The 25,366-nt window shown below is 35.2% G+C and overlaps 1 protein-coding gene across 1 annotated transcript in view; it reads right to left on the reverse strand.

Annotated features, from left to right (window-relative positions):
• The window catches only part of COL25A1 (collagen type XXV alpha 1 chain), a 446,874-nt gene that overhangs the window by 63,391 nt on the left and 358,117 nt on the right, over window positions 1–25,366 (reverse strand). Inside the window, exons 13-18 of the mRNA XM_077882265.1 lie at window positions 19,582–19,635; window positions 17,297–17,323; window positions 14,847–14,891; window positions 8,144–8,176; window positions 7,692–7,727; window positions 2,936–2,980 (exon numbers count right to left, since the gene is read on the reverse strand). Coding sequence (XP_077738391.1) covers window positions 2,936–2,980; window positions 7,692–7,727; window positions 8,144–8,176; window positions 14,847–14,891; window positions 17,297–17,323; window positions 19,582–19,635 — 240 coding nt within the window. The remainder of the gene's footprint in view (window positions 1–2,935; window positions 2,981–7,691; window positions 7,728–8,143; window positions 8,177–14,846; window positions 14,892–17,296; window positions 17,324–19,581; window positions 19,636–25,366) is intronic.

Consider the following 25,366-nt stretch of genomic DNA (forward strand, 5'->3'; position numbering starts at 1 on the left):
TTTAATTTTCCCAGTTGAACATCTTGACACTATATGAACCATGAATGCATGAAATAGGAATTCCAAATGTCTTCCACATGGTGAAAGAACTTTTCCAATACTTGTACAGGAAGCTTAAGAGTAGTTTGAAATTAAGTTATGCCTGTTCTTGGTGACTTTTATTATGTATGCCCAAGGTATCAGCACTTTTCTCTGAGTGGGACTCTGAGGTGATAGATAGATGAGTCTGCTGTCTGTATTTAGGCACTTTGCTCATTTCCTGAGGGCTGTGTGGAAGGCATTTGGGTGCTCATTAAGTTCCCCACCATTCCCCGAGAGCAACAGGTGGTGAATCAAAGCTTCCCTGGTATGTCATGGCTGGTTTCCTCAATGTCTTGGAAATAACGGATGGCATGTGCATGCTCTCTGTAGTACCACTAGATAAAGGAATGAAAAGCAACAGGAAGTATTTCCAAAGCATAAACTATCATACAAGTTCTGGCTACCACACATTTTAAATCCATACATATTGTTTCATCTTTTAAATATTGTTACTCAATCAAACTATGAAATCAAATCTGTTAACTATCCTGTGGTTAGCAACGGAGTAGAAGCAAGGCTTGTTCTAAAGAACATCTCAAATTAATGAATCTCTATCATAAAGTTATAAATTTGTAACTCTAAATTTATACATATCCAATGACTAATAATGAAAATGTGTTCTTAAATTGTCTCCTTCACAAAATGACCTCTGTATCCTGAGGATCTACTACATTATAAAGATAGAATATTGCTCACTCACATCCTGAACTAGAGCGAGAAGACAAAGGTAATTAAACCAAAAACAGAATCCGTGATTTAAATCAAATACTGGGTATTTCCTCCAAAATACTTGGTAATTGTACAGAAAAGTATCTCTAGTGAAGGATAAAAAGGTTTGTCAATGGATAGCTTATCACAGCAGTCACAGTAAAGGTTTAAAAACAAAAATATCAGCTATATGATCTTGACAAAATCTATCTGACAATGTCCTAGGACCCTAGGAATAAAAACATTTACCGGAGGTAGCAAATCACCAACACTCTTCCCAATTTAAAAAAGTTTAAAACACTCAGACTAGTTCACATGTGACTAGGGAAATGCCCTGGGATATTTTTCGTGGTGGAAGACATAATATAAATAAGAGGTAATGATAACAAATAGAATCATTCAAATTGGTTTTTGTTCATTTTGGAGGGTAAATCACCTTTACCCTTACATAGTCTTTCTCGCCAAGAGAGTGCCTCGTACTCCTGAGAAGGGACAACTGAATTTCAATGCAGCTCTGAGTTTCCTGACACATGAGCTGGCATTAGCAGTACAGCTCCGCTAACTTATGAGTAAGTGCTGCAGGAAACACTGTCCCAGCCCTTCCCAAATGTCCCTTCTTTCCAACACCTTCCCCTTTATTTATAATGCCACCAGGGATTTAACTAATGTTGAGTATAATTTTCTTAAATTTGTTTTAAAAATCTATGATCTCCCAATCATTTGTAAAAAGCTCTTTTCTTAATGCATGGGAATTACTAAGGAACTGCCATAAATAAACTCTACAATATGAAACACATACTTTTTTTTGGAAACAATTAATTTGCTAAATATCAAGTAATAAGGAAAAGGCTTCAACCCTTTAGTAAGCTGTTGTCATAGAGTGTACTTTTTCACTGAGGAAGCCAAAGACAAAATATAATAAAAGGACATATCTAAATGTCCATGATACTAATCTGGAAACACCAAACAAAAAGCAGGAATTTCTGAGTGTCAGACTGAAAAACACAGTTTCCATGTCTGCTACTTATACCAAATAAAGTCATAAAATATATGTGATACCATACAATGTCTGGGGAACTCAATAATTTAACATATTTATTCTAAAGCTATATTATTTCATGTACCATACTTCAAACACAACTTTCATCAAACAGTATATATAACCTTACACTGAAACTAGGATTATTAATTTTAGAATGGTCTAATGCACACTAAAGAGTGATTCAAAATCTATGAGAACAAATTAGGAAAAATATACTTGCATTATGTTACTCTCTCAAATGGTTCTAGAATTTAAAGAAAACTCTGAAACTTTTAAGGTTTAAAAAGCAGATCTTAAAGGAGGAACTACTCCTAGGGCAGTAGAACTTTAAGCCTTATCAATTGCCATGTGAAAAATTTTAAGCAATTAAAAAAATGAAAGTTTCTTAATATTTTTAGATGATTTTAAAATATGGAAAACAATGTAAACTAAGATTTAAGCAATTATTTCAAAAGATACATACAAAGTTTATGGAAATAGTATATAGGTCAGAATAGTAATCTGGTTTGTACTATGCAGTGAGAGTTATTGATAGGAAGTGGAAGCAGAAAATATTTTAGAGCAATTATTATAATGAATGAATTACAAAAACAGCTACCTAAATGTTTAATTTATGGGGATGTTAAGACTGTGATAGGATGTTAAGAATAAAATTAAAATGTGAAAGTAGACATTCTGGACTTTAAAAATTCCTATGTGGCACTTACATTTTTTTCAAGGGGCATAGTAGGTTCAATAGTAGAATACAGTCCAGATAGCAATGGCAAACATTAGCAATACCTGTAGCAATGGCAAATGTTAGCAATACCTGTGCCTGTTTTCAATTTAAAAATGCCACCTAAAAAAAAAAAATGCCAATGTGGGGCTTGAACCCATGACTCTGAGATCAAGACCTGAGCTCAGATCAAGAGTCAGATGTCCAACAGACTGAGCCACCCAGGTGCCCCTTGATTTAAAAAAATTAATTGATCAAGATAGCTGGAGAGGATTTAAAGAATAGCGTGATGTTTTTAATTTTCTCTTTTTCCTATTTTCCTTTGATTTTTGTGACTTTCACAATTACAGTTCTATGAAGCTGAGACTGTCAGTGCAGTATTTATTTACCTTTATCCCCGGAAGTCCAGGAAGCCCAGGAAGCCCTGATTCACCCTACATAGGAAAATCACATAGCATTATAGAACAATAGTCACTCATTCACAGTATCTGGAGAAAAATATGGCAAATGATTTGTATTCAGTTCCTAACTGAATACTTGTTGCATATATATATATATATATACATATATAAATACTGTCTAATTTTAAGAACTTTGGTGAGATTATACAGTTCAGTCAACTCTTGATTCAGAGATTGGTTGACCACCTTGCAGATTTTTCAGGATTTTCTCTCTTCCTGCCATCTCACTGCTCATTGGCATCTCTACTGGAAAGCAAGTCAGAGAAGTAAAAGGAACTCCTACATTTTATTTTTCCCTAGTAAATGATTTCTTGTGGAAGCTGAAGCTCTTTGCTGAAATGAGGATTATGTATGCATTTGAATAATGCATCCTATTCCAGGGCTCTCTTACCTCAGATAATCAAGAGTTGGCTGTGTGAACAGATGGTCACATCAAAACAATACACATTAAAAGTCTTGCTCACTTAAAAGTATTGTAAGATTTCTTTTCCATTCCTGAATGATGAGAATATAAATGCATAGTTAAGATTATACTTAACTCCAGACTGTATTTCTGACAATTGTTGAGTCTAGGTAACCCTGCTTAACAATTTAGGGCTAATGGTACCATGCGTGCAGCTGTTCCTGAATACAGGTTTGAGATTAAGTGGTACATTTTGTGTGAGCACACTGGAGTCAAGCTAAATCTCATTTTCACAGAATTGTCTACATTGTTTTAAATAAAGTATAGTGAGAAGAGGTTACATTGCTTAGAAAATCTCCTGAATTCCACTAAGAAAACATAAAGGAATTGCCAAAGAAAATGAAAGTCCATCCTGTATTGGACTGAGGTGACTATTATTTGTGGAAACATTTGAGGGTAAAAGGCACACATTGTTTCATAATGGTCAGTCAGTGGGACAGACAACTATATTGAAAGAGGTTAGGACATCACACTAAATAAAAGTGGTAAAGGGAGACATTTCTTTTAATCTAAATGCCTTAACAATCCTCATTCCAAGGAAAATCTACTAAGAACAATCATATATTTTGTTTTTAATTGTATTACTTTCATATCATGAAGAGCCATAATTTGCTTTGGTATTATCAAACAATGACTCCAGATACTGTTTATTAAGCTGTATGGTTAGGCATAGAGGGGACAACAACTTTCCTGATGGTTTAGGGCAGAGGTGCTTCAGGAATGCAAAAGAAAAGCCATGCTGTTTGAAACTATTCAACTGAAATTTTGCACTGTGAACAGTAAGACTAAGATGAGGTTATGCCAGAGAAGAAGGAATGATTATTAAGAATTTGATATTCCATTCACAGAAAACTTGTCCAAGTAGATTAAACTTTCCAAGGAAATGTTACACATTTGATTTTCTTTTTTCTTTCCTCTTTGCCCTTCAATCAATAAGTTTAAGTAGATCCAATAAGTAGGGTGGCATCCATATTTTACTGAAGATTCTCTTTTACTTCAAAAAAAGAAGTTCGAGGCCTTTGAATATACAGTAAATTGTAGTACAATATACAACCAATTAAAAGTAAACCTATTAGTGATAAATTTAGTTTCATATTGTTTTAGGAAAGGCCCCCGAAACTCAGGGCATCCCATTAGAAATGTGTGAAAATATAGCAGTCATAACACTGTTTCCCTGCAGTTCTCACCATACGCCTCCCCCCCACACTATATTAAAAAGGACTCTATGACTACTTTTTAAAAAATATTTATATTTACATGCATTCATAGACACATGCTTATGTTTTCTAACAATAAGAAATATGTATGAGACATCATGGGCTATTTTACAATGTAGATTGAATACTTAGACTTTAGCTTTTAGCTGTTTCCTATATCACATGTGTATGTAGGTAGGTATGTATTTATATTAAAGTATTAAGTGGACTTTTCAAAGGAAACATATTTCAGGAATGCATATTTCATTTTCTTGGATTTTTGTAAATTTGACCTGCTAAATTTGGAAAAATTTATGTTTCCTTAATGTAGTAGTCAACATAATGAAAGATTATAAAATATTTAATGTTAACCTTTGTGGAACATGTCAACATTCTTAGGAAGTCTTTTCTTCCTATATAGATTCCCTGTATTTATGCCATGAAGACTTGTCTTCCAGTAAGACATGGTTTTTGTTGACTTTTCCACTCTCCGCTATGTCTTGGCCCAGAAGTTTCTCTGGGTTGATTCTTGGGCATACACAGCCCAAGGTCAGATCTGGGTCATAATTAAGAATTGGTTTGTTCTTTCATTCAAAGAATACCTGTCCAAGTAGATTAAGCTTTACACATTATATTTCAGGTTCTTTTTTTTTTTTCTCTCCCTTTTACCCTCCACTAAAGGAGACCGTTGTTCACTGTCAAAGTTAGGACTCTGCTTTTGCCCCACATCCCTGTTACAGTGCCCTATACTTTTAGATATACTTCAACTGGGAGGATCCCTTCCAATGGAGGATCAAGTATTTTTACCCCTTTAAAATTAAAAAAATATATTTTATAAAAGATGTGGAGAAGTTAGGAAGAAAGAATTATGTGATAAAACATAATACCTAATTTTATAAATCTACACATTTATATTAGGAACATAAAAACATACTCTAAGTCATGTCATCACATACTTTACTGTTGAATCTATCAAAGAAAAAACAACTCTGATGAAATCATTCTACATTATGAATGTTGCTCTAAATAACAAATTTTCATACTGGACAACACCAGACAGCAGAAAGCTAATTAATGGGCTTTCGTTCTGTCACAATACTTTCTACATTTCTGGAATGTCCCTCATACATTTCAGCTTAAGTACTGAATCCACAACACAGTTCTTCAATGATGAGGAAAATTCCATGGAAGATCTCTTGAATTGATTCTGTACTCAATCCTGCTTGTCATTTTCTAATCTTAAGTAAGCAGCAAGCATGGGAATACTCTACTTTTAAAGCAATGTTGGGTTAAGTATTGCCAAATCCTGATATTAGACAAAGGAAGTCATAAATATGGTGGGCAAGTGAGATTGCATCAAAGGATAGAATCTGGCCTAAATATTGGTGAAAAAAGATGCTGTTCATTTCAGGGCACGTACTCATTCAGATAGGTTGTGAGCTTTTAATGAATCCACCTCTTCTCTCCATATAATTTAAAGCAGATTTGTAATGAAATACAAAGGAAATCCAATGTTTCTATATGTAAACCTATAAACTTCCAGGAGTGAATCAAAACTGTATTTCTAAATAATCATGATAAGGCAATATTTTATTAAGCAATTGAAAATCATTTTGGATCTTCCACTCTGAAAACAGTGGAACCTATACAGAATTACAGCAGATTTGTTTTGTTTTGTTAAAAAGGCATAATAGTCTTGCAGACATTTCTTTTAGTATACTACAGATTTGGAGAGCAATTTAAATTTAGCCTTTAATTTTTAAAGACTAAGCAACCTAAAATTAGATCATCTGAGAAGATTATTTGCTTTTTCAAAAGAAAGTGGACCATGGATCGCTGATGATACCACTAATTTCAGAGTTCTTACATATAGAATCAGTAGGAAATCTTAGGAATTAAATACCAAAATTTGCAGAATTCTTCTGGGCTCTTTGGAAAAGTCTGAACTTTACCTGAAACTGGGCCCTGATGAATCATTACTCTTTGAGCCTGAGTTTTAAAAGAAAACTCTGTTTTTAAATTAGAGAAATTTTAAAAGAACATGAAAGACCTTCTCAAAAATTACTTTAGTCCTAGGTGTTTAAAACAAAGCAACGATCCTCTCAATGACTTCAAGAGTGTGGGAACACTATTTTACTATGTCTTAAGATTCCAAATTCCTACAATGAGATTGATTCTATCTTTCCATTTACACTGAGGTAGATTCTATGTCTCTAATCATATTCTTTTCTACAACATCAGCTATTGCTAGATAGAGGTAGAGTTATGATCTTAAGAGATTTAACCTAATGTGGAATTCACATTTACTCGCTAGCTACCATACATCTGTTACCTAAAATCTGACGGCACAGGGCACTGATATCCAGATGCTCAAACAATAAACTGCTAACAGTTGTTTCCTGTCTCAGACTCAAATGAGAATATGAATCTAAACATAATCACTGCATATCCTCTAATTTGTCACTGAAGTGAAGCACAAATGATTAAAAAATTCGTGTATGTATCCACAGATTGATTAAAGTGCTTGGCTAGTGTCTCCAATTAAAGCTTAGTTTATTAAAAAATCCGGTGTGTATAACATAATATTCATTGCATAGGTAGATGTGATTCACACAAAAAGTTATCAGTAGGGAAGTATATGAAATGAAAGGAAAAGGAATATAAGAAACTATCATTTGCAATTGAAACAGTTTAGTAAATGCTCACTTCTTCTCATGAATGATAGGAACATGCAGAGTATCTTTAAACATGCAAGCTGTTGGCATTCCAACCTGACTGATCTGTTAGCTTCAAACAGCTGAGTATATGCAGACCGTAGTATACAGAGCATCTTTTTACATGTACAGAGTGTTTCATATTTTGCCATGGTCAGCATCAACCCTTTTAAAATGCAAAACAATCACACTCTGCATGCAAAGCATGAAAACTGCATCATTTTTCAATAATTGTTTTCATATTACACAGAGAATAGTAGATATAAAATGGCAAATATGGGATGGTACAAAGACGACACTAGAAGTATTACCTTTTGTCCTGGACGACCAGATTCTCCAGGTTCCCCCTGGACAAAGAAAACCCAAGATGATAAAAACAATCTTACAATAATTTTCCAAAGTCCTCAGGCCTCTGGACACTTTCACAGAGATGGCCTAGCCTTCCTGGTCATTTCACTTTATTCTATTACTGTATATCTCACCAGAGACAGGAAAAATTTTTGCTGTGAACATACCTAAAGCTCACATAAAAATCCACATTTCCATAAAAACCAACTGCAGAGAGAAGTCAAGGCAAGGCCTCTTATTTAAGCCTTTATCAGATTTCCAGCAGATACTCCCCGTTGTGTTTGGAAGGGGATTATTGCAGAAGAATAGAAACAGTTATAACCATCAGAACTGGTGCAAAAGAAGAGAAAGCAGAGGCTTATAAAATTCAGAACTGTAACTCCTGGGGTACAATCATTCACAAGGTTACAGTTACCTTAATTCCTGCAGCAGATGATCCAGGGTCACCCTAAAACAAAACCCATGAGAGATTATCCCATAAGTTATGAGAATAAAAATCATACAAATGCACAGAAAGCCATTATCAACATGGCACTCAAAAGAGCCCCAATACTACCAGACCTAACCACACTCCATAGGACTATGTCAACATGTCAGTTGTTAAGATGCCAACAATTTCCAAGGTACACAATGCACTTTCTAAAAACATGGGTTTATTTTCAATGCAAAATACTTAAGGACTGTATTCATTGAAGTCAATATAAATACATGAACATGTATCTCTTCCCTTGATATAATGCTAAGACTGTATTCTAAAGTAATAAATTATAATTTAGAGATCTGGGATTTTGGTTTTCTCTATTTCTGGAATGTATTAATGTCACAGGCTCTCAGTTATTGGGAGTTCCTTAACCCTCTTGGTCTTCAGAAAGTCAGGGTTCAACAGATGAAGTCAAAGGGTTAATGATGTCGAGCTGGAAAAAGCCACGTAGCAGGTCAGTTTGTTTTCCTCATGAAGCACTCTCACAGTTACGACCAGCACATTTTCTCTGGCTTTACACTTATTTCATTTTGATGCAGTCACCAGAAAATTACAGGATGATGGATGACTCTTTGGTGGCAGGGACATATGTAAGATCTGGGAGAAAATCATGAGATAGAATCTGCTTTCTTAAAAAGCACTGTACTCCATCGGAATATGACAGAAGGTGACCACATTCCGAAGCAAACATGCTATAAAATCAGCATAGAGGGATTCGTGGAAAATAATATGGAGGTTAAGAATGTTGCTTATTTCTAAAATGAGATCAACAAAGGGCCTAGATTTTCAAGCTCCTTCTAGCCTCTGTCCCATGAACACACTACCAGGCAAAAAGAAAAAAAAGAAGGGAGAAAACTTAACCATTTGAGTCTGTCGAGAAAATAGGAACTGCTACAGGAGGAAGGTACTTATTGGAATTTCCTGAGTTGCCATATTCATGCAAGTGCTCAAGGAACTCCAGGGGTCTGGTCCCTTGTTCTGGATTTAGGAAGCTGCTCATCACTCTCTCTTAGAGACACAGATGAGGTCTCAGGCCTCTGTACATGGAGCATTTGTTCCCCTTGCACAATTCTTCACACCTCTTCCCCACGCTGGAAACTGCTCTCTCCTGAAGTCTCAGCTTACATGGTTTTGCCTCAAAGAACCCTTCACCTACCAACTTCAGATCATGCCCTTACATACACATCCTACTACACAGCACTGAGCTCTGCTCATGCCCTGCATAGTTCACTTCATAATTACGTATTTATCTTTTCTGCCTTATTCATGGTCTGTCCCTTCATCAGACAATCAACCACATGGGGGCAGATTCATTGTCAATTTTTATTCAGTGCCCAGCCCATAGGAGATGCTCGATACCTATATGGCAAGTGAATGAACAAATCTCAAAAAGAATGTTTTAAACAAGTCAGCAGTCAAGGGTCAAAATGAAAAAAATTTTAGGAAGGAAAAAAAGCTTAGGAAGAAGGAAATAATAAATTAGCTTACTGAAGAAACTGATACATATGTGAGCTCTTTTGATGTCTGTAATTGTTATTACCCAAGTTAAAAATTAAAACATTACAAAACATTAAGCCCCTAAATACTGTCTTATACTGATTTCTCCTTCTCACCAGTAACATTCAATTGAGGTCCAAATGGGGAGTAAAATAAATGCAGCTAATAAAATAACACTTCTCTTTCTACTAAATCAAATCTGAAAGCCATCAACACCAACGAATCAGGTTTGCAATATTTTGCACAATAAGACCTTAATATTCCTAAAAGCAATTTTGACTTTGCTAAGTCCCTTCTCTCATCTCATTTATACCCCATAAATCTCTGATGAGATAGGGTAGATATTACTGTTTTCACTTAATAGATAAGGAAATTGAAGCAACTAGAGAATAAGTGAATTTTGGACTCCCTAAATTCCATTGCCATGTACTTTTTATTAGAATAAGAATTATCGGTTTATTTCATTTTGACAACAGGGCATAAAGGTTGCAATAAACTTGTAAATAAAAGGAAGTTGCTTGTATTAACTGCAGTTTAAAACCTTTTATTTTTAGTGTCCTAATGGAAAGTGGCTGGGTAACCTACCAATGAGAATAAGGACAAGACTTAGTTCTCATAGAAATTGGATGGAGAGTAAAGGACAGTTTCCTGAAAGACTGATTTATTTGTGGAAATTGGAGCAGTTTCATTTGGAAGGACTATGAATGATATTTTAATTCTCTTTTTAAAAACTTAGACTGTGAAATCTCAAAGAATTTTTATAACTTTTAAGTAGCAAGACAACTGCTGAAAGACTGTCATAAGTTAAACATTTTAAAGGATAGCGCTTCAAATAGTGGAAATAAAACAGCCAGTGTTTATAATCCTCATTCCTCCAAAAGTGAAAGTGAATACAGGATTAAAGTAGGAAAAACCCAACTATGTCTTAAGTATACTCTTAGCTTCATAAGTCAGCTGGTCTAGAAACAAGTTTCCGCAGGATGAGACACAAATACTTGGAGAAGACACTTGAGATAAATGAATTTGACTTTTGATCACTCAAATACAGAGAGTTTCCGTTTTTGGTCACGATTATTTTCAAACACAATAGGTAGTAAGTATTTACGTATGTGTTAATAAAGTCTAGGTGGATAAATGAAGTGAACATGGTGACATTTCTATCATTCATTAATTCATTCAATAAATGTTTGAGCACTGATGAAGTGCCAGCATGGTCTGTTTGCAGATATACCCGGTACTGGGTAAGAACAGGGAGCAAGGCAGTTACAATCTCCACCCTTAATCTGTGCTCATCATAGTCACCTGCCAATATATATATACACAAAATATTACTGATTGAAAGCATGAAAAATATTTTCTTTCTTTCTTTCCATTATTTAAAGAAAAATATGGGCTAGGAAGAGATTCTCATGTTTGGGAAACCTTGTGTCCCTGTATAGACACGCCTAGGTGGCTCAGTGGTTGAGCTTCTGCCTTTGGCTTAGGGCCTGATCCCAGGATCAGGGATCAAGTCCCACATCGGGCTCCTTGCAGGAAGCCTACTTCTCCTTTGGCCTGTGTTTCTGCCTCTCTCTGTGTGTCTCTCATAAATAAATAAAATCTTTATAAAAAAGAAAGAAAAATAAATGCATGTCACAGGACAAAGTTCTACCATTCCGTGAAAATGAAAAACAGTTGTAAGGAAAACAGATTTTTTTTTTAAAGGTTGTCTATTCAATAAATATTTACTATCTTACAACTATGTGCCAGGAACCTGGATTGGTGCTGGGAATAGTTTGACATCATATAGTTTTTTGTTTATTTGTTTTTTCTTTCCCAATGAGCTAGATGTCCAATTAGACAAGAAATTACAATAAACCCTGATGATGGTTATGAAAGGGATTTTAAAGAGTGCTGTAGGAGCAGAGAGTAAGTAACCTAACCAACCTGGAGGTGACTGAAAGGCTGCCCCAGGGAGGGAAATGACTTATAACTTGAGGTCCCAGGGAACTGAAGAATAGAAGGTAGAGGCAGGAGTGGACAGACACAGTATGTTAACCTGAGGTGACCACATGTGCCAAGTTAGAGAAGGCCCCTTGCCGGGGGTGGGGAAGCCCCTGGAGATAGGACTTCACATGTGATTTTAAGAAGAGACGATTTGATGGTAGCTCCAAGTATGGGTGTGGCTTCCAGAAAAGACGAGAGGATGCAAATTAAAGATGCTATGTAGGCATAAACTAAGAATGCAGTGTGCTTACATGAATGGAGACTGAGGGAGCAGAGAAAGTGAAGGCACAGACAGGTCATTCCAAGACAGGGAATGTGAAGCTTCTGAATCAACATACAATGAATTGTGAATAATACAGTGGCATGATCAAGCCATTCAGCTTGCTGCACACACACCTACTTTCAAGTTGGCTGAAAGAGATAACAAATGCGTTTCTACATTTGTCGGTGGGATTAATGCTCCAAAGAGCAGAACCTAACGTTTGCATAGTAACTCCACACATGATTGAAATCATTCTTTGGAGTGTGACTCTCAAGCCTAGAGAGTACTGCAGTTGCTGGCCACGGACGAAACACAGCCTATTGGTTTTTACAGTTCCACAGCATTTCCAGATGACCAGTCTGGAAAGGTTTAGATTGTTTTACCATCCAAAGGCACTGAGTTGGATCAAAAGGAAAAAAAAATCCTATTAAAGTGAATCAGTCAATGATGTAATTTACTACATCAATGGCAGAAAAAAAAAAGCATATTTTGATTTTACATCTCAAACTTGGTAAATGATGAATGAGTTTCACATACTGAAACCAAAGGCCATGAGAAGAGTATTTTCAACATACTGGAAACAAATTATATGACAGAAGCAGGAAATGTTTAAAAAAACACATCAAAAATTATATTCCAATTACAGCATTCTCAGGATGAATGCTACAGGTCAGATTACATATTATATGTTACAGATTCCTATTTACAATCCCCTGTTTAGGCCCATTGAAGGTTTATAGAAATGATTTCCGTTTTAACTGAACCATTTCTTGTACTTAATTTCAGTTGACTAATAAAAATTTTTGATAAAAAAGAAAACAACCAATCTAGTGGATTTCAATTTCCATGTGGTAAGAAAGCTAACATTTATTGAGAGTTTACTATGTGTGAGTCAGTATGGTAAATGATTTGCATTAATATAAAAAATAAGAACAGTATTCTTTTGAGGCAGACTTGGCCTTTTCAAAGAAAAATGTTGCTTTACTACTGGAAAATTGAATTAAAAAAATGTGTGATTAAAGAAACAATTATTGGCCTACATTCCAAACATGAAACTTTAAAAATCCATCTTCTAAAGCATAAAATTGTCTACAGAAATCCACACAGGTATAGTTCAGACTTTTTTCACTTGAAAAAATGGCTCTCTGTTTAGAAGATTTCCTTTCTTTGAGCAGACTGTCAACTAAGGCCTTCAGACCAACTCCAGCTAGCACCTGTTTTTGTGTGGCCCATGTGCTAAGAATGTTTTTTATATTTTTACATGGTTAAAAAAAATCAAAAGAACAATAATATTTCATGACACATGAAAATTACATGAAATTAAAATTTCAATGTCCAGAAATAAAGTTTTATTGGAACATAGCCATACTAGTGTGTGTACATGTTGTTTACGGTTGCTTTCACACTACAAGAACAGAGTTGAAGAGTTGTCATAGAGAGACCACAAGGCCCAGAAAACCTAAAATATTTATTTTATGGTCCTTTACAGGAACTTTGCTGACTTCTGGTTTTAAGTATAATCAAGAAAGTTAAATATAATATCCAGGTTTATACATCTGGGGTTTAAAATTCTGACTTTGAGAGTGATTGAGGTGTATCATTGGTCTTACTAAATATTAAGAATATTCATGCCATATTTGATTGCAGCATGTTAATTAAATTTGACAAGTATATAAAATGGGTCTATAGGAATGGTTTTCAACTAGAAGTGATTTTGTCCTCCAGGGGCCACTTGGCAATGTCTAGAGATAGGTTTGGTTGTCGCAACTACTAGAATCTAATGGGCACAGGCCAGGAATATTAAACATCCAAGAGCCCCCACAACAAAGAATTATCTGGCCCAATATGTCAATAATGCTGAGGATGGGAAACCCTGGTCTACAAGAGACAGAGGGTCCACTCTAATTTCCAGACTGCTCCTTGAATACAAACACAACTGCTACTTGGTGACATTAATTCATTCCTACCACCCATGCCATATTTATATTAATATTTATAAGAATGAGAAAGATAAATTTCTCTTTATTTTATGGGGATGCTTTTATGACTAACCATTATCCATCTGTACTGTAATAATTTCAAAGTGAAATATTTTTATCCTCAACTCTAAGCTTAAATGAATAAATCTTTTTTTTATTACTCAATTACTTAGCTTGATTTTAATGAAAATCCAACTATTCTGTTTTCATTTTCCTAAAATTTTTCTTAATTCTTTACAGCACAAGTGAAGTGAAATACCCTTCTTATGCCAGAGATGTCTGTGAAGTATGAATCCAAACAAAAGCTATAATGATAGATGGGGAGTGGGTGATGAGAAGATGTAGGAAGATAAGCCACAAGACCACTGTAATATAAATACTAACAATGCTTTAAAAGGTGGGGGGGGGGGGCAATGTAAAGGCTGACAAAGTATCTGGATTTAGTAGATTTCAAGTTAAGGCAAATTTTCAAGATTGCATTAGAGGCTCTAATCAAATGACATTTACTTTCAAACTTTTAAATTTCATCTCAATCCTGTGACTTGTCTCCCCAAACTGGAACAAAAGGAATCACTTTAGAAACTTTATTTTTATATCTCTGAGTATGAAGGGACTCTATATGAATAAATGGTTTTATTTCTTTAAAGCCATATTACTGCAATCCTAGCTACACATTTTCTAGAATTTGTGATATACCATTTTACTTTTAAAATATTTAAATTTGTAGCTTGGAGCTTGTGGAATGATCACCTATATAAGCTAGATATTCAAATGTTTTCTAAACTTGTAGAATTATTTCTGATCTTATCATATTAAACTACTACCACTCACCTCTCTCAAAATCTTCCATTTTCACTTGCATGATATAACATTTCTTGCTCATACACATCTTTCATATTTCATAACACTGTACCTTTTCGCCTGTGTCACCTTTGGGACCGTTCTCTCCAGGATCTCCCTAAGGGGGGAAAAGTGATACAGTAAAATATATTGGTGACATTACATATAGTAGCTTTCATTATTTTAAGTTTGCTTTCCTGTGTACTATATATTAAAATCTGTTGCAAATGTTCTGCAGAGCTAACATATTTTCACTTGAGCAGCTGCCTGATATCAACTAGTCTAAAATTTATTACAGTGAACATAGGTGAACAGTTTTAAACTAGTCTGTGATAGGGCAGCCCCAGTGGCGCCTGCAGCCCGGGGAGTGGTCCTGGAGACCTGGGATCGAGTCCCACGTTGGGCTCCCTGCATGAAGCTCGCTTCTCCTTCTGCCTGTGTCTCTGCCTCTCTCTCTCTGTGTCTCTATGAATAAATAAATAAAACTTTTTTTAAAAAATAAACTATTCTATGATATCAACAGAAAGCAATACTTTCTCTGACTTCTAATAGCTCATTCTGGCACTTAAAGCCTCCTTAACTCTATCTCTTTTCTACTCAAGAAAGCCTTTTTCCTAACCATTCTCTCTACATGCCACATGCCTTACGACCTCCTGCCATTCCTGACACCTAGGCTTCGCCCGCCGTTTTCCTTTCTCTCTGTGCAAATCCTACTCTGTCTGAGTTCAGCTCAGTTCAAATCTCCAGGGTTTCACAGTGCATGACACAGCCCTCAAAACTGTGGACAGAAGATTAATTTATCTGCACCTATGTTTTACTTTTGTGAAATGAATGCTTTATATTTTATTTGAAAACTCTCTTTTTAAATTAGAGTAAAGGAAATTGGAGAGTTCATGCTTTCTTGGTTATTTTTGAGATTTCCTGTGCTTATTCCCTCACTGACATCTCCTTTCTACCACAAAGCAATGTGTTAGAAAAAAAAAAAAAGTCATTCGCTCATTATCCATGCTTTGATTCCTTCAATGCTGAATTCTTTAAGTCTTTACAGCATGTCATAGTGGAAACATCATGGACTTTGGCGCCAGAGAGACTGAGCCCAGCTCCAGCACCTACTGGGCAAATGAAATCCTCCCTACATCACGTTTTGCATGTGTAACGTAAGGGCAAGAATGCTTTATGGGGTTACAAGAAATAAACAATACGCTGTGTGTAAAACAACTGATGCACCATAAGCTGTTAATGATAGCCGTTAGCAAGAACAATGCATTATTGTTCATAGATTCCATAAGCTGGAATGCCCTTCTGTTTAGCTTCCTAAGAGGTCACTTTTCCATCATTTAAAAATTTCCTATAAATAAGAGATAAAGTACTCATGATCGTTTCCCTGGAAGAGGGAAGAGATGTGCGGGAGAGAGACTTACTTTTTTCTCTCCATTTTCTTATTTCAAATAACTATGAAGCTAACTTGCTCATAGACATTTGTCTATGATGACGGATACACCACAGCAGCCCGGGAGCCTGAGCTGCTCTATCTGATGAATCCCTAGAACGGTGCCGGCACTGATCCTTTTCCCTCCTTAATTTCTATACAAAAGAGTGATCTTATGACTAATTAATTTCAAGTTAATAACAATGAACTGGTTGGATGCCAAATAAATGTACTGATGATCTGTTATGAGGGAACTTTGACAGGCAGCCTATTAGCATACTTTTTAAAGGATTGCTTGGAAATCCTTTATTAAAAAACAAAACAGAACAAACTTCCTTGTTAGGAAGACTGGCTGAGAGCGGTTACAAAGTGAAGGGTTTGACGGGGCCATGTTCGTCATTTAAATAAATGTGACATTTAAATAAATGTCTTTTTAATTTTTGGTTTACAGTGCCGAAAAATACAGTTACATTCAAGAAATTTGCTGGATCTTTAGATCTACTTTTTGGATTAGAAGTGATAACATTAATTTGTTAGGAAGATCACTTATAAAGAGCATGAAGTAGTATCTTGGCAGCTTCCTACGCAGGCAGCACATTTCTCGAGAGTTATTAATGTAAATCGCATGAGAACCAGGAAAATTAGCACCATGATATGCACAGAGAGCCTAAAAATAATCAGGACGCCCCAAAAGTATTCAAGAAGGACGTCTGTGAGAAATGTAACATATGGCACTCCCCTCCTCCTTTTGTTTCTCTTTTTGCTTTTTGAATGGAATTATTTGTGGGGCAATTTCCAGTGTATTTGTTGCAGGTAAACATCTGTCTACCTTTAACTTAGTGACCTTAGAAGCAGTAGGGAGTGATGTGGACACTTAGAAAAGCATTGGCGTGTGGCATTACCAAGTAGGCAAAACAGAAGTTCTGCAGGTCTCCTTTTATAATTAACAGTTTGACAAGAACAGTGGTTGTTATATCTATATCTATGGATCAATATTTATTACTATCTAGTCAACCATACTTATATACAGTTCGGTTTGATTTCTCTTTAGGGGGATAAAAAAGATAATTATAGGCAGAATCACTCTTACTTACCTTTTCACCTTGATCTCCAGGTTCTCCCTGAGCAAAAGGACAAAGATTGAGTGGCACATTAAATTATAAAACACCCAATTGAACAACACCTAACAAAGTCAGATATTGAACATACTAAGTCAATTATGTGTGACCCTTTCTATTTTGGCAATATTAGAATTGCTATATTGAAAACAAATGGTGAGATGAATTTCCTGAAGAATTGGGCCTGGATATGAATATCAAATGTAATCTTAATTCTTTACTTTTAAGGGACTAAAGAAAGATATTTCAGATTATCAGCCGGAAATCAGCTTTAGGGGCATTAAGAACAATGTGGTAGCAATTCAATGTCTTGAGTGGCTTCTTAGTTTTCAAGTTTTTATTCTTCCCAAACTCAGAACCAGTAAAGTGGGCTAGCACATCCTTTCATGGTCTTTTATTCAAAGCAGCCTCCTGTGTATAGATTATTTCAGGGGTCTGGAGTCTGCTTAAGTCCCCCAATCTGTCTTCTTTAAACATGATCAAAAACCTGGTCCTGAATTTGGACCCCTTCACAGTGTCATGAACTCTCTTTAACCTCCTGGTAACCAGCATGTTCTCAATCAGGTATATTCCAGGAGGCATTGGTACCTTTAGGAAAGAGACTAGAATGGGGCAGAGTTGAAGTGAATTTAGGAGAATGTCTTTATTGAAAATGCTGACCTGGACAGTATGAAAACTAAAATGCAAAATTGTGCTTTGCAGAGAATTCTTATTTTCACTTTACCCAGGAAGGCACAGGTGAAGGAGCGGGAAAATTCTAAAGTAAATCATACACATTATAATATTCCTCTTATGAAAAGCATTAGTAAGTGTTGCCATGAGGTCAGGCTGCTTAAAAAAATGGTTTAAGATGATTATTGTGTTTTTTTTTTTTAACTTAAAAACCACTCGAAGTCAGTTTTGAGGCAAGATTCTTCATTTGCTGGGACTCTGTCTCACCCTTTGGCTTTCTGAATTTCTGGCCACCTTTCAGTGCTCAATATCCATCCTGATGGTTGCTAGGCAACAGAATAGCACTGAGAACATGCCTTAGCCGTTAACTCTTATCATTTGGCTTTTTAGCATGGAGCAAAAGAGGGGAAAAGACAGGAGAATGGCTGTAGTCCCAGAAGGAATATTTTCTTTCCTCTCCTGCAGGACAAAGGACAGGTCTATAAATTTTAGGTCTGTCCTAGGCGCCTGTCAATAGCAATGTGATCTGTAAAATCAGCTGACAGGCATCTGTGGGTACAGATACACACTAGCACAGCTGACAGGATTAGACATTAGCTATGTACTTCAAGGGATGTTCACTCATCAAAGGATTTGGGATTTGTCTGTCTGGTTTAAACAGTTTAAACTGTCACCAATCTTTTTATATTTAACAGATTCATTTGTTCTTCAAAAAACAAAGAAAACTTGCAATGCCCCCAAATCCTCATTACATTTTTTCCCTATTTAGTAATTCAGACTATATCCATTTTTAAATTTTAAACACGCTACATCTTGGGGTGCCTGGTACCCAGTTGGTAGAGTATATGACTCTTCATCTAGGGGTTGTGAGTTTGAGCCCCATATTGGGTGCAGAGATTACTTTAAGAAAATAAAAATCTTAGGGACGCTTGGGTGGCTCAAGGTTGATGGGTGAGTGTCTGCCTTCAGCTCAGGGTGTGATCCCAGAATTCTGGGATCCCCTGCTGCACTAGGGTCCTTGCAGGGAGCCTGCTTCTCCCTCTATGTCTCTGTGTCCTTCATGAATGAATAAAGTCTTTAAAAAAATAAAATGAATGAATAATAAAAATAAAATAAAATCTTAAAAATCAAAACATGCCACATCTTTGCTCTTCATTTAACTAACCAGTTATGTTACGTAAGTGTTGGAGGTGATCAAATATTGAAGAAAGGCCACAGTGGCATTGTGAGAATCATCTTTAGTAAGTCTTATAAATATTATGAACATTTTAGGAAGTGTGGATATGGCCTACATTTTAATACACTCACTAAGTGACAAAATGACAATAGTCTTATTTGAAATATGGGCTTTTTCTCATGTTATTGAAGTATCCCAGAATAAAGATTTTGATCATATTTATTTGTTTTTCTGCAAATGAGAGTCACAAATATAATTTGGTCATTAGTCACACTTTTATACTGTTGCATATTATACTACTGACAAATATTCCATCCAAGTAAAACCAGTGGGACCTAAAAAAAAGTTATAGGTTACAATTTCATGAAAACTCAACTCTCAAATGATTCTGCTTGGTTTCATTTGTACTAACCTTTGGCCCTGGTATTCCGTTTTGTCCTACTGTTCCAGGCAACCCGGGCTCACCCTCATGAAAAAAATAGATACTATTAAATAAAATAGACAAAATCCATAAGATATATATATATATATATATTATATATATATATATCATCTGTTATATATATATATCATCTGTTAAATAGAGATAAAATGATATATATATATATATATAATTAGAGGATATAACTATCCAATAATGCTCTAGAAGTAGAAAAATAAGTGCCTACTAGTATAAATACAAATGAGTTCATTTGGTTCAAAATTCTATGTGCTAAGGACCAAGGATAACATAGGGTTAATTTCCTTTATTCAGTCTTTTCTCCATTAAGAAAGCTGAAGCAACTTACCGACAGAAATGAGTATCTAGCATGGTATTGGGTACCTTGTAGGCAATAAGTAAATATTTGTGGAATGAATTAAAGACATCTGAAAATATAAGCTCTCTTGATGGAGAACTTTTAAGTGGTTCATCAGCTCAGGAAAATAAAGACTAAATCATTATATTTATGAGACTTAATCTAACAAGTATTTCCAAATCTAAAGCTTAAAGAACACACACATCTTTGAATTCCTACAAAATTAGACACATTTGACACAAAAGTCAAAAATAAACATGGCTTTGGCTTCTCAATTTCATGGTAAAAAATAATTAGAATAAAACATTCAGAACTGTGGCTCTCATTGTCCTATGGAGTGATAGGCTTTTGGATGATGTTACTAGGTCAGAAAAGTTTCCCATCTCAGAAAGACGAGGTTGTATAACAGTTTTCCTAGGCTCTGAACTAGCAATTATTTTCCAAAGAGGAGAAGTCATGAAGTGCCCAGAAGCAAAGGTGAGATAATCTGGCTCTCAATGCTTCCATGTGGCTCAGAGTCATATCAACCAGAATTTCATTTTCATTTAAAAACATTCCCAAAGTCATTTACAGTGTGCACCAATGATGGGACAGCTTTCTTCTTTTCACTGAGGGTAGTAAAGTTGCTCTTTAATTGATTTAAAAAAAAAGACTATTTTTAGAACAGTTTTAGGTTCACAGCAAACTTAATTGATTTTTAAGTGTGTTTTCTAAGTCACCTACAGGGCAGAGACTGCGCCATTTTAATATTTGTGCTCTCAGCTTCGAAAACATGTACATTAATAATAGTACCATATTTAAGGTCCAGGAATTTTACATTCATCAATTCATTTAATTCTCACAAATTTCTATGATGTATTTTTTATCTCTATTTAACAGATGAAGAAACTGTGGCACAGAGAGGTTTAAGTAACTTTTCTAGATTCACACAACTCTAGCCAAGATTTCAACTCTCATGATCTAGCTTAAGAGGTTGTGCTCTTAATAGTAGATACATTCCTGAATGAATGAAAGCATCTAAAAACTGGGAGAGAATTCATGGGAGTATTTCTATTCTCATTATCATTTGGTTTATACTTCTCATTTATAAATGACCTTTCAGAATGTATAGAAACCTGAATTAAATATAACTTATATAAAGATGATTTAGGTATACCTCCAAGATAAATGAAGAATATGAAGCTTACGTTATCCTTCTAGAAGAGCAAAATAATATTTTACTCCTATATTGGTTTATTATAATTGCTAAAGTCTTAACTTTCTGGAAGAAATTCTGCTTTGTATATAAAGTTACACTATAATTGTAACTCTTGCACTTTCCTTGGATAAATGGCAAAAATGCTGAGAGAAGAGCAATGGCCATTATAGGAAAATTTTGACCAGCCATTTGTACATCACAAAGAGTAACAAGTTGGAAATAGAAAATGCCCTGAAAGAGGACTATCATTTACTCTGCAACAGAAGAAGAGCTATCAAGTCTGCTCTCTTCAAAGAATCCACAACAGGATGCACTAATATCATAACTCATGGTTTAATGCAAATAAGAGATGCTGCCAGGAAACAATACAAACTTTGTTTAGACTTTCAAAGAATAACCATGGTAGCCAGAATAATAATAAAAAAAATGGTTAAACCCCTGGAACTGAACAAAGTACATGCCGTGATTCTGAAGCAAGGAAAAGAGACATTGCTTAGGTATCTGGTTAACATCCTCTTTAATACGTGAACACTGAGAGACTAAAACTTGATCCCTTTTTAAAATGTTTATATATTGTTAAAATAATCTTTTAACATAGTAGGAAACAAACAAATGCACCTATGGTTCTATCACCCTTATAATTATTTTGTCCTGTTTCCGTCTAGTCTTTCTTATTTATGTTTACGTGTTTTCAAGCAATTGTAAGCTTATCACATAGTTTGACACTCTGATTTTTTATTTTTTGATCCTACATAGTTGTTTTCACATGGTATTCATGATTGTCTTGTGAATGGTTTGATTATCTTCTAACAAAGTCAGGTGTGATCATATGTTTAATCTGTCCCAAACAGAAGAATACTTGATTGTTGCCAATTTTTGCTATTAAAGATAAACAAAAAACCCACCTTTGTAAATATTTTGAAATTGCTTTCCAAAAGGAATCTGAGTTTTATCTGCTTAATCGGCCCCCACTCTGTGTTACGTTTTCACAACTTCATCAACATCGGATATCACAATTTTAATTATTTGGGGGGCAATTTTAATAAGCACAAATAAGAGTTTACTGTTGCCCAGTTTTACATTTATCACTCGTAAGGTTAAATGTTTTTTCACGTGTTTATATTTTCAATAAGTATCTCACAAAATTTTAAAGTTAAAATTTTGAAATTTTAATTTTAATTTTAAATTTAAAATGAATAAAGCTTTTTCCTGAATGAAGCAAGGGAAGAGAAAAAGAAGGAAAAGTGACAAAGTGACTCAGAGCATTTTACCTTTCTAATAAGTTATGTCAAGAAGAATATATTCAAGCTTATATTAGGAGGCCAAGGAGCATTCTGCTACTTTCCAACCTAGTTTGCCAGGTTGTGGGAAAGGAATGTTAAGGATGAAGAGCTGGAGAACTCTGAGCGCCAAGTCTGAGCTATGGGATTCTGGAAGACGTTAATTTATTCAACTAAGATTTAGTGAGAATTTTCTAGCTATTGTACTCTGGGCTGAGTGTTTCATGGGATATAAAGATGAAATAGGCATGAGAGATACCTGTGCCCAAAGAGCTGAGTTTTGAGCCAGAAAAAACAATACATATAAAAATAACTTAAGAGGACATCTAATTGAGGTCACAGGATTTTTTTTTTGAGCGAAGTTTTCTTGCACTTCATTAAATAAAGAAACATGAATCAAAAGGAGCGTTAAAGAAGAATAAACCATGTGTCATATAGTGTATTAATATTTTCTGGTATATGAGCATAAAATATTATGAGTCCCCTTCAAATAAAGTTACAATGACATTGCTACATAATGTAGTAAAAATATACATATGCAGAAAAATCAGAAAAGCAGAGACAAAAAAATGACAATTAGGTTTCATGTGTGTGTAGAGAGTCTCCTATTTGTTAGAGAAACTGTTCATCTATTTCCGAATGCATTTCACAAGTACTGAAGGATATTCCAAAGATAGTAATAATGAAAAAACAGCAGCTAACATCTTTACAGGTAGATGATAGGGTTCTCTCTCTTATACTTTAAATTCTAAAGTATTCCCTGTGTATTACTCAAATATGATGATGTGTGTGTTTAAATAAGTTGTACTGACCTTTAGGAAAGCCAGCTTGCTACTTTGTTTCTTTCTTTGTTCCTTCCCTTCTCTCTTTCTCAAACCAAATGCTCTTTAGAGCTCTAATGTAAGACATCCCTCAGGACTTTTACAATTATCTCAGGTATGCTAATCAGGGGCAACTTGAAAGAATACTGAAAGATAGGAAGGAAGGTAGTTGTCTTATGAAACTGAGTGCTAACAGGAAATAGGTCATTTAGTGGTAATATTGCTGCCTGAGGGCAATTGTTTTCTATTCTGGCGATGGGAATTTACAAGGAGTTGTAGCTTAAAATTTTCAGCATAATATAGTTTTACATTCACTTGTCAAATCAGATTTTGTTTCTTTTAAGTACTGCATCTCAAAAAGAACTCATCCACACAGAAGAGGAAAATAGCTACAAGGAACGTGGACCAGCAGTGGATGGAAAGAGTAATAGTGAGCAGAACATGATATCAGTCTTTTTAATTTTTTTTCTGGAATTTTCAACTCTTCCTTAGGTTTATTTATTTTTTAATTTAATTTTATCTTTTAATTTATTTTATTTTTTAATATTTTATTTGAGTATAATTGACATACAATGTCACATGAGTTTCAGATGTACAGCTAGCTTAGTGATTCAGATGCAGCTTCTCTATAAGTTATGGTATGCTCACCATGAGTGTACGTAGCATACAATGTTATTATAACATCACTGACTATATTCTCTATGCTGTGAACATGGCATCGGTCTTAAGGTTGTTCTTCTACCTCTGGAGTAGGGGGTGTTGGTGTGTCCCCGTAATAAAATAAAGACTAATGGTCACTGCCATCTGAAACATTGAGTGTGTTTTTTCCTGACAGTGACAGTGCACAGAAGAATCTCAGTGTCTTGAAGGCTGAGCAGGACTGGCCTTTAGTCCTCTTCTCCAGGAAGACATGGTGGAGGTGCTGGGCGTCCTTTTATAATGCTTGGGGCCACAGAGGCTTTGGCAGCAATTGGGTAAATAACATTGGTAGAGGAAGATTATTTGAAAGCAGCAAGGCACCCAAGAGGGAGTTCTAGATCCAGCTCTGGGGAAGAGTCAAGAAAATGGGTTTTTGCTCTCCATTCCTATTTATTCTCTCTAGCTTACTTTAGTTTACTAATTTTCTACTCTGGTTGTCTAATGGCAAATGAATATGAACACTGGGTTGGGCGAAGGTAGGAGGTACAAAATGACCTACATATTTTGAAATGTATAGAAATGCAGCATTTTATGACACAATAAAATAAAAGTCCTAGCCCCAACCTTTAAGAGCTATTAATGTTTTGGAAAAAAATCACTTGTCTTTTTGCACACCTCTCATGGCCTTCAGCCTTAGCTCAAATGTCCCCTTACCTTACTACAGGGGTTGCCTGGATACCCCACCACCACTTCCTATGCTCACTACCTTACTGAATTTTCTTTATTGCACTAGTTACCACATGAGGCATACTTTTTTTATTTCAAATCTGTCTCCCTACCAGGAATGCCAGATTTTAGAACTAAAAGTATAGCATATCCACTTAAATTTTAATTTCAGATAAACAACATAATTTCTAAGTTACATATATCCTAAATATTTTTTATATATCCCAAAGATTGAATTGGACATAGTCATATTAGAAATTATGGGTTATTTATCTAAAACTCAAGTTTAACTGGGCATCCTGTATATTATCTGATGACCCACCTCTACCCTCTCACTGCCCTAGAATATGAACTTTGTCTACTTTTTTCACTCCTCTTTCCACATCTCCTGGAAACTGTACCTTACATATAATAATTGTTAAGTACATATATGTTGGAAAAATGAATGAATACAGGAGATGCATATACATAAAGCCCACATGCAAATGTAAAACTCTTGTAGGCTTGGTGAGAGACTAAGATAGCAAGACTTTTCTTCTGGGAAACTAGAATATCTATAAGCATGGTTGCAAGAGATGCCTCTTTGTCTCAGCTACAACAAGGCAGCCATTGGTGAGAAAAGAGAAGGGGACCCAGGAAAAAGATGGGAGACATGTTAATCTAGCAGTGACACCTACAACTCAGGTAGGTCAGTCTGAAACATTTGAACTGCAGAACAGAGGAACAGCTCAGGGTA

The sequence above is a fragment of the Canis aureus genome, chromosome 33 (assembly GCF_053574225.1).
Source record: "Canis aureus isolate CA01 chromosome 33, VMU_Caureus_v.1.0, whole genome shotgun sequence".
NCBI lineage: Eukaryota > Metazoa > Chordata > Mammalia > Carnivora > Canidae > Canis > Canis aureus.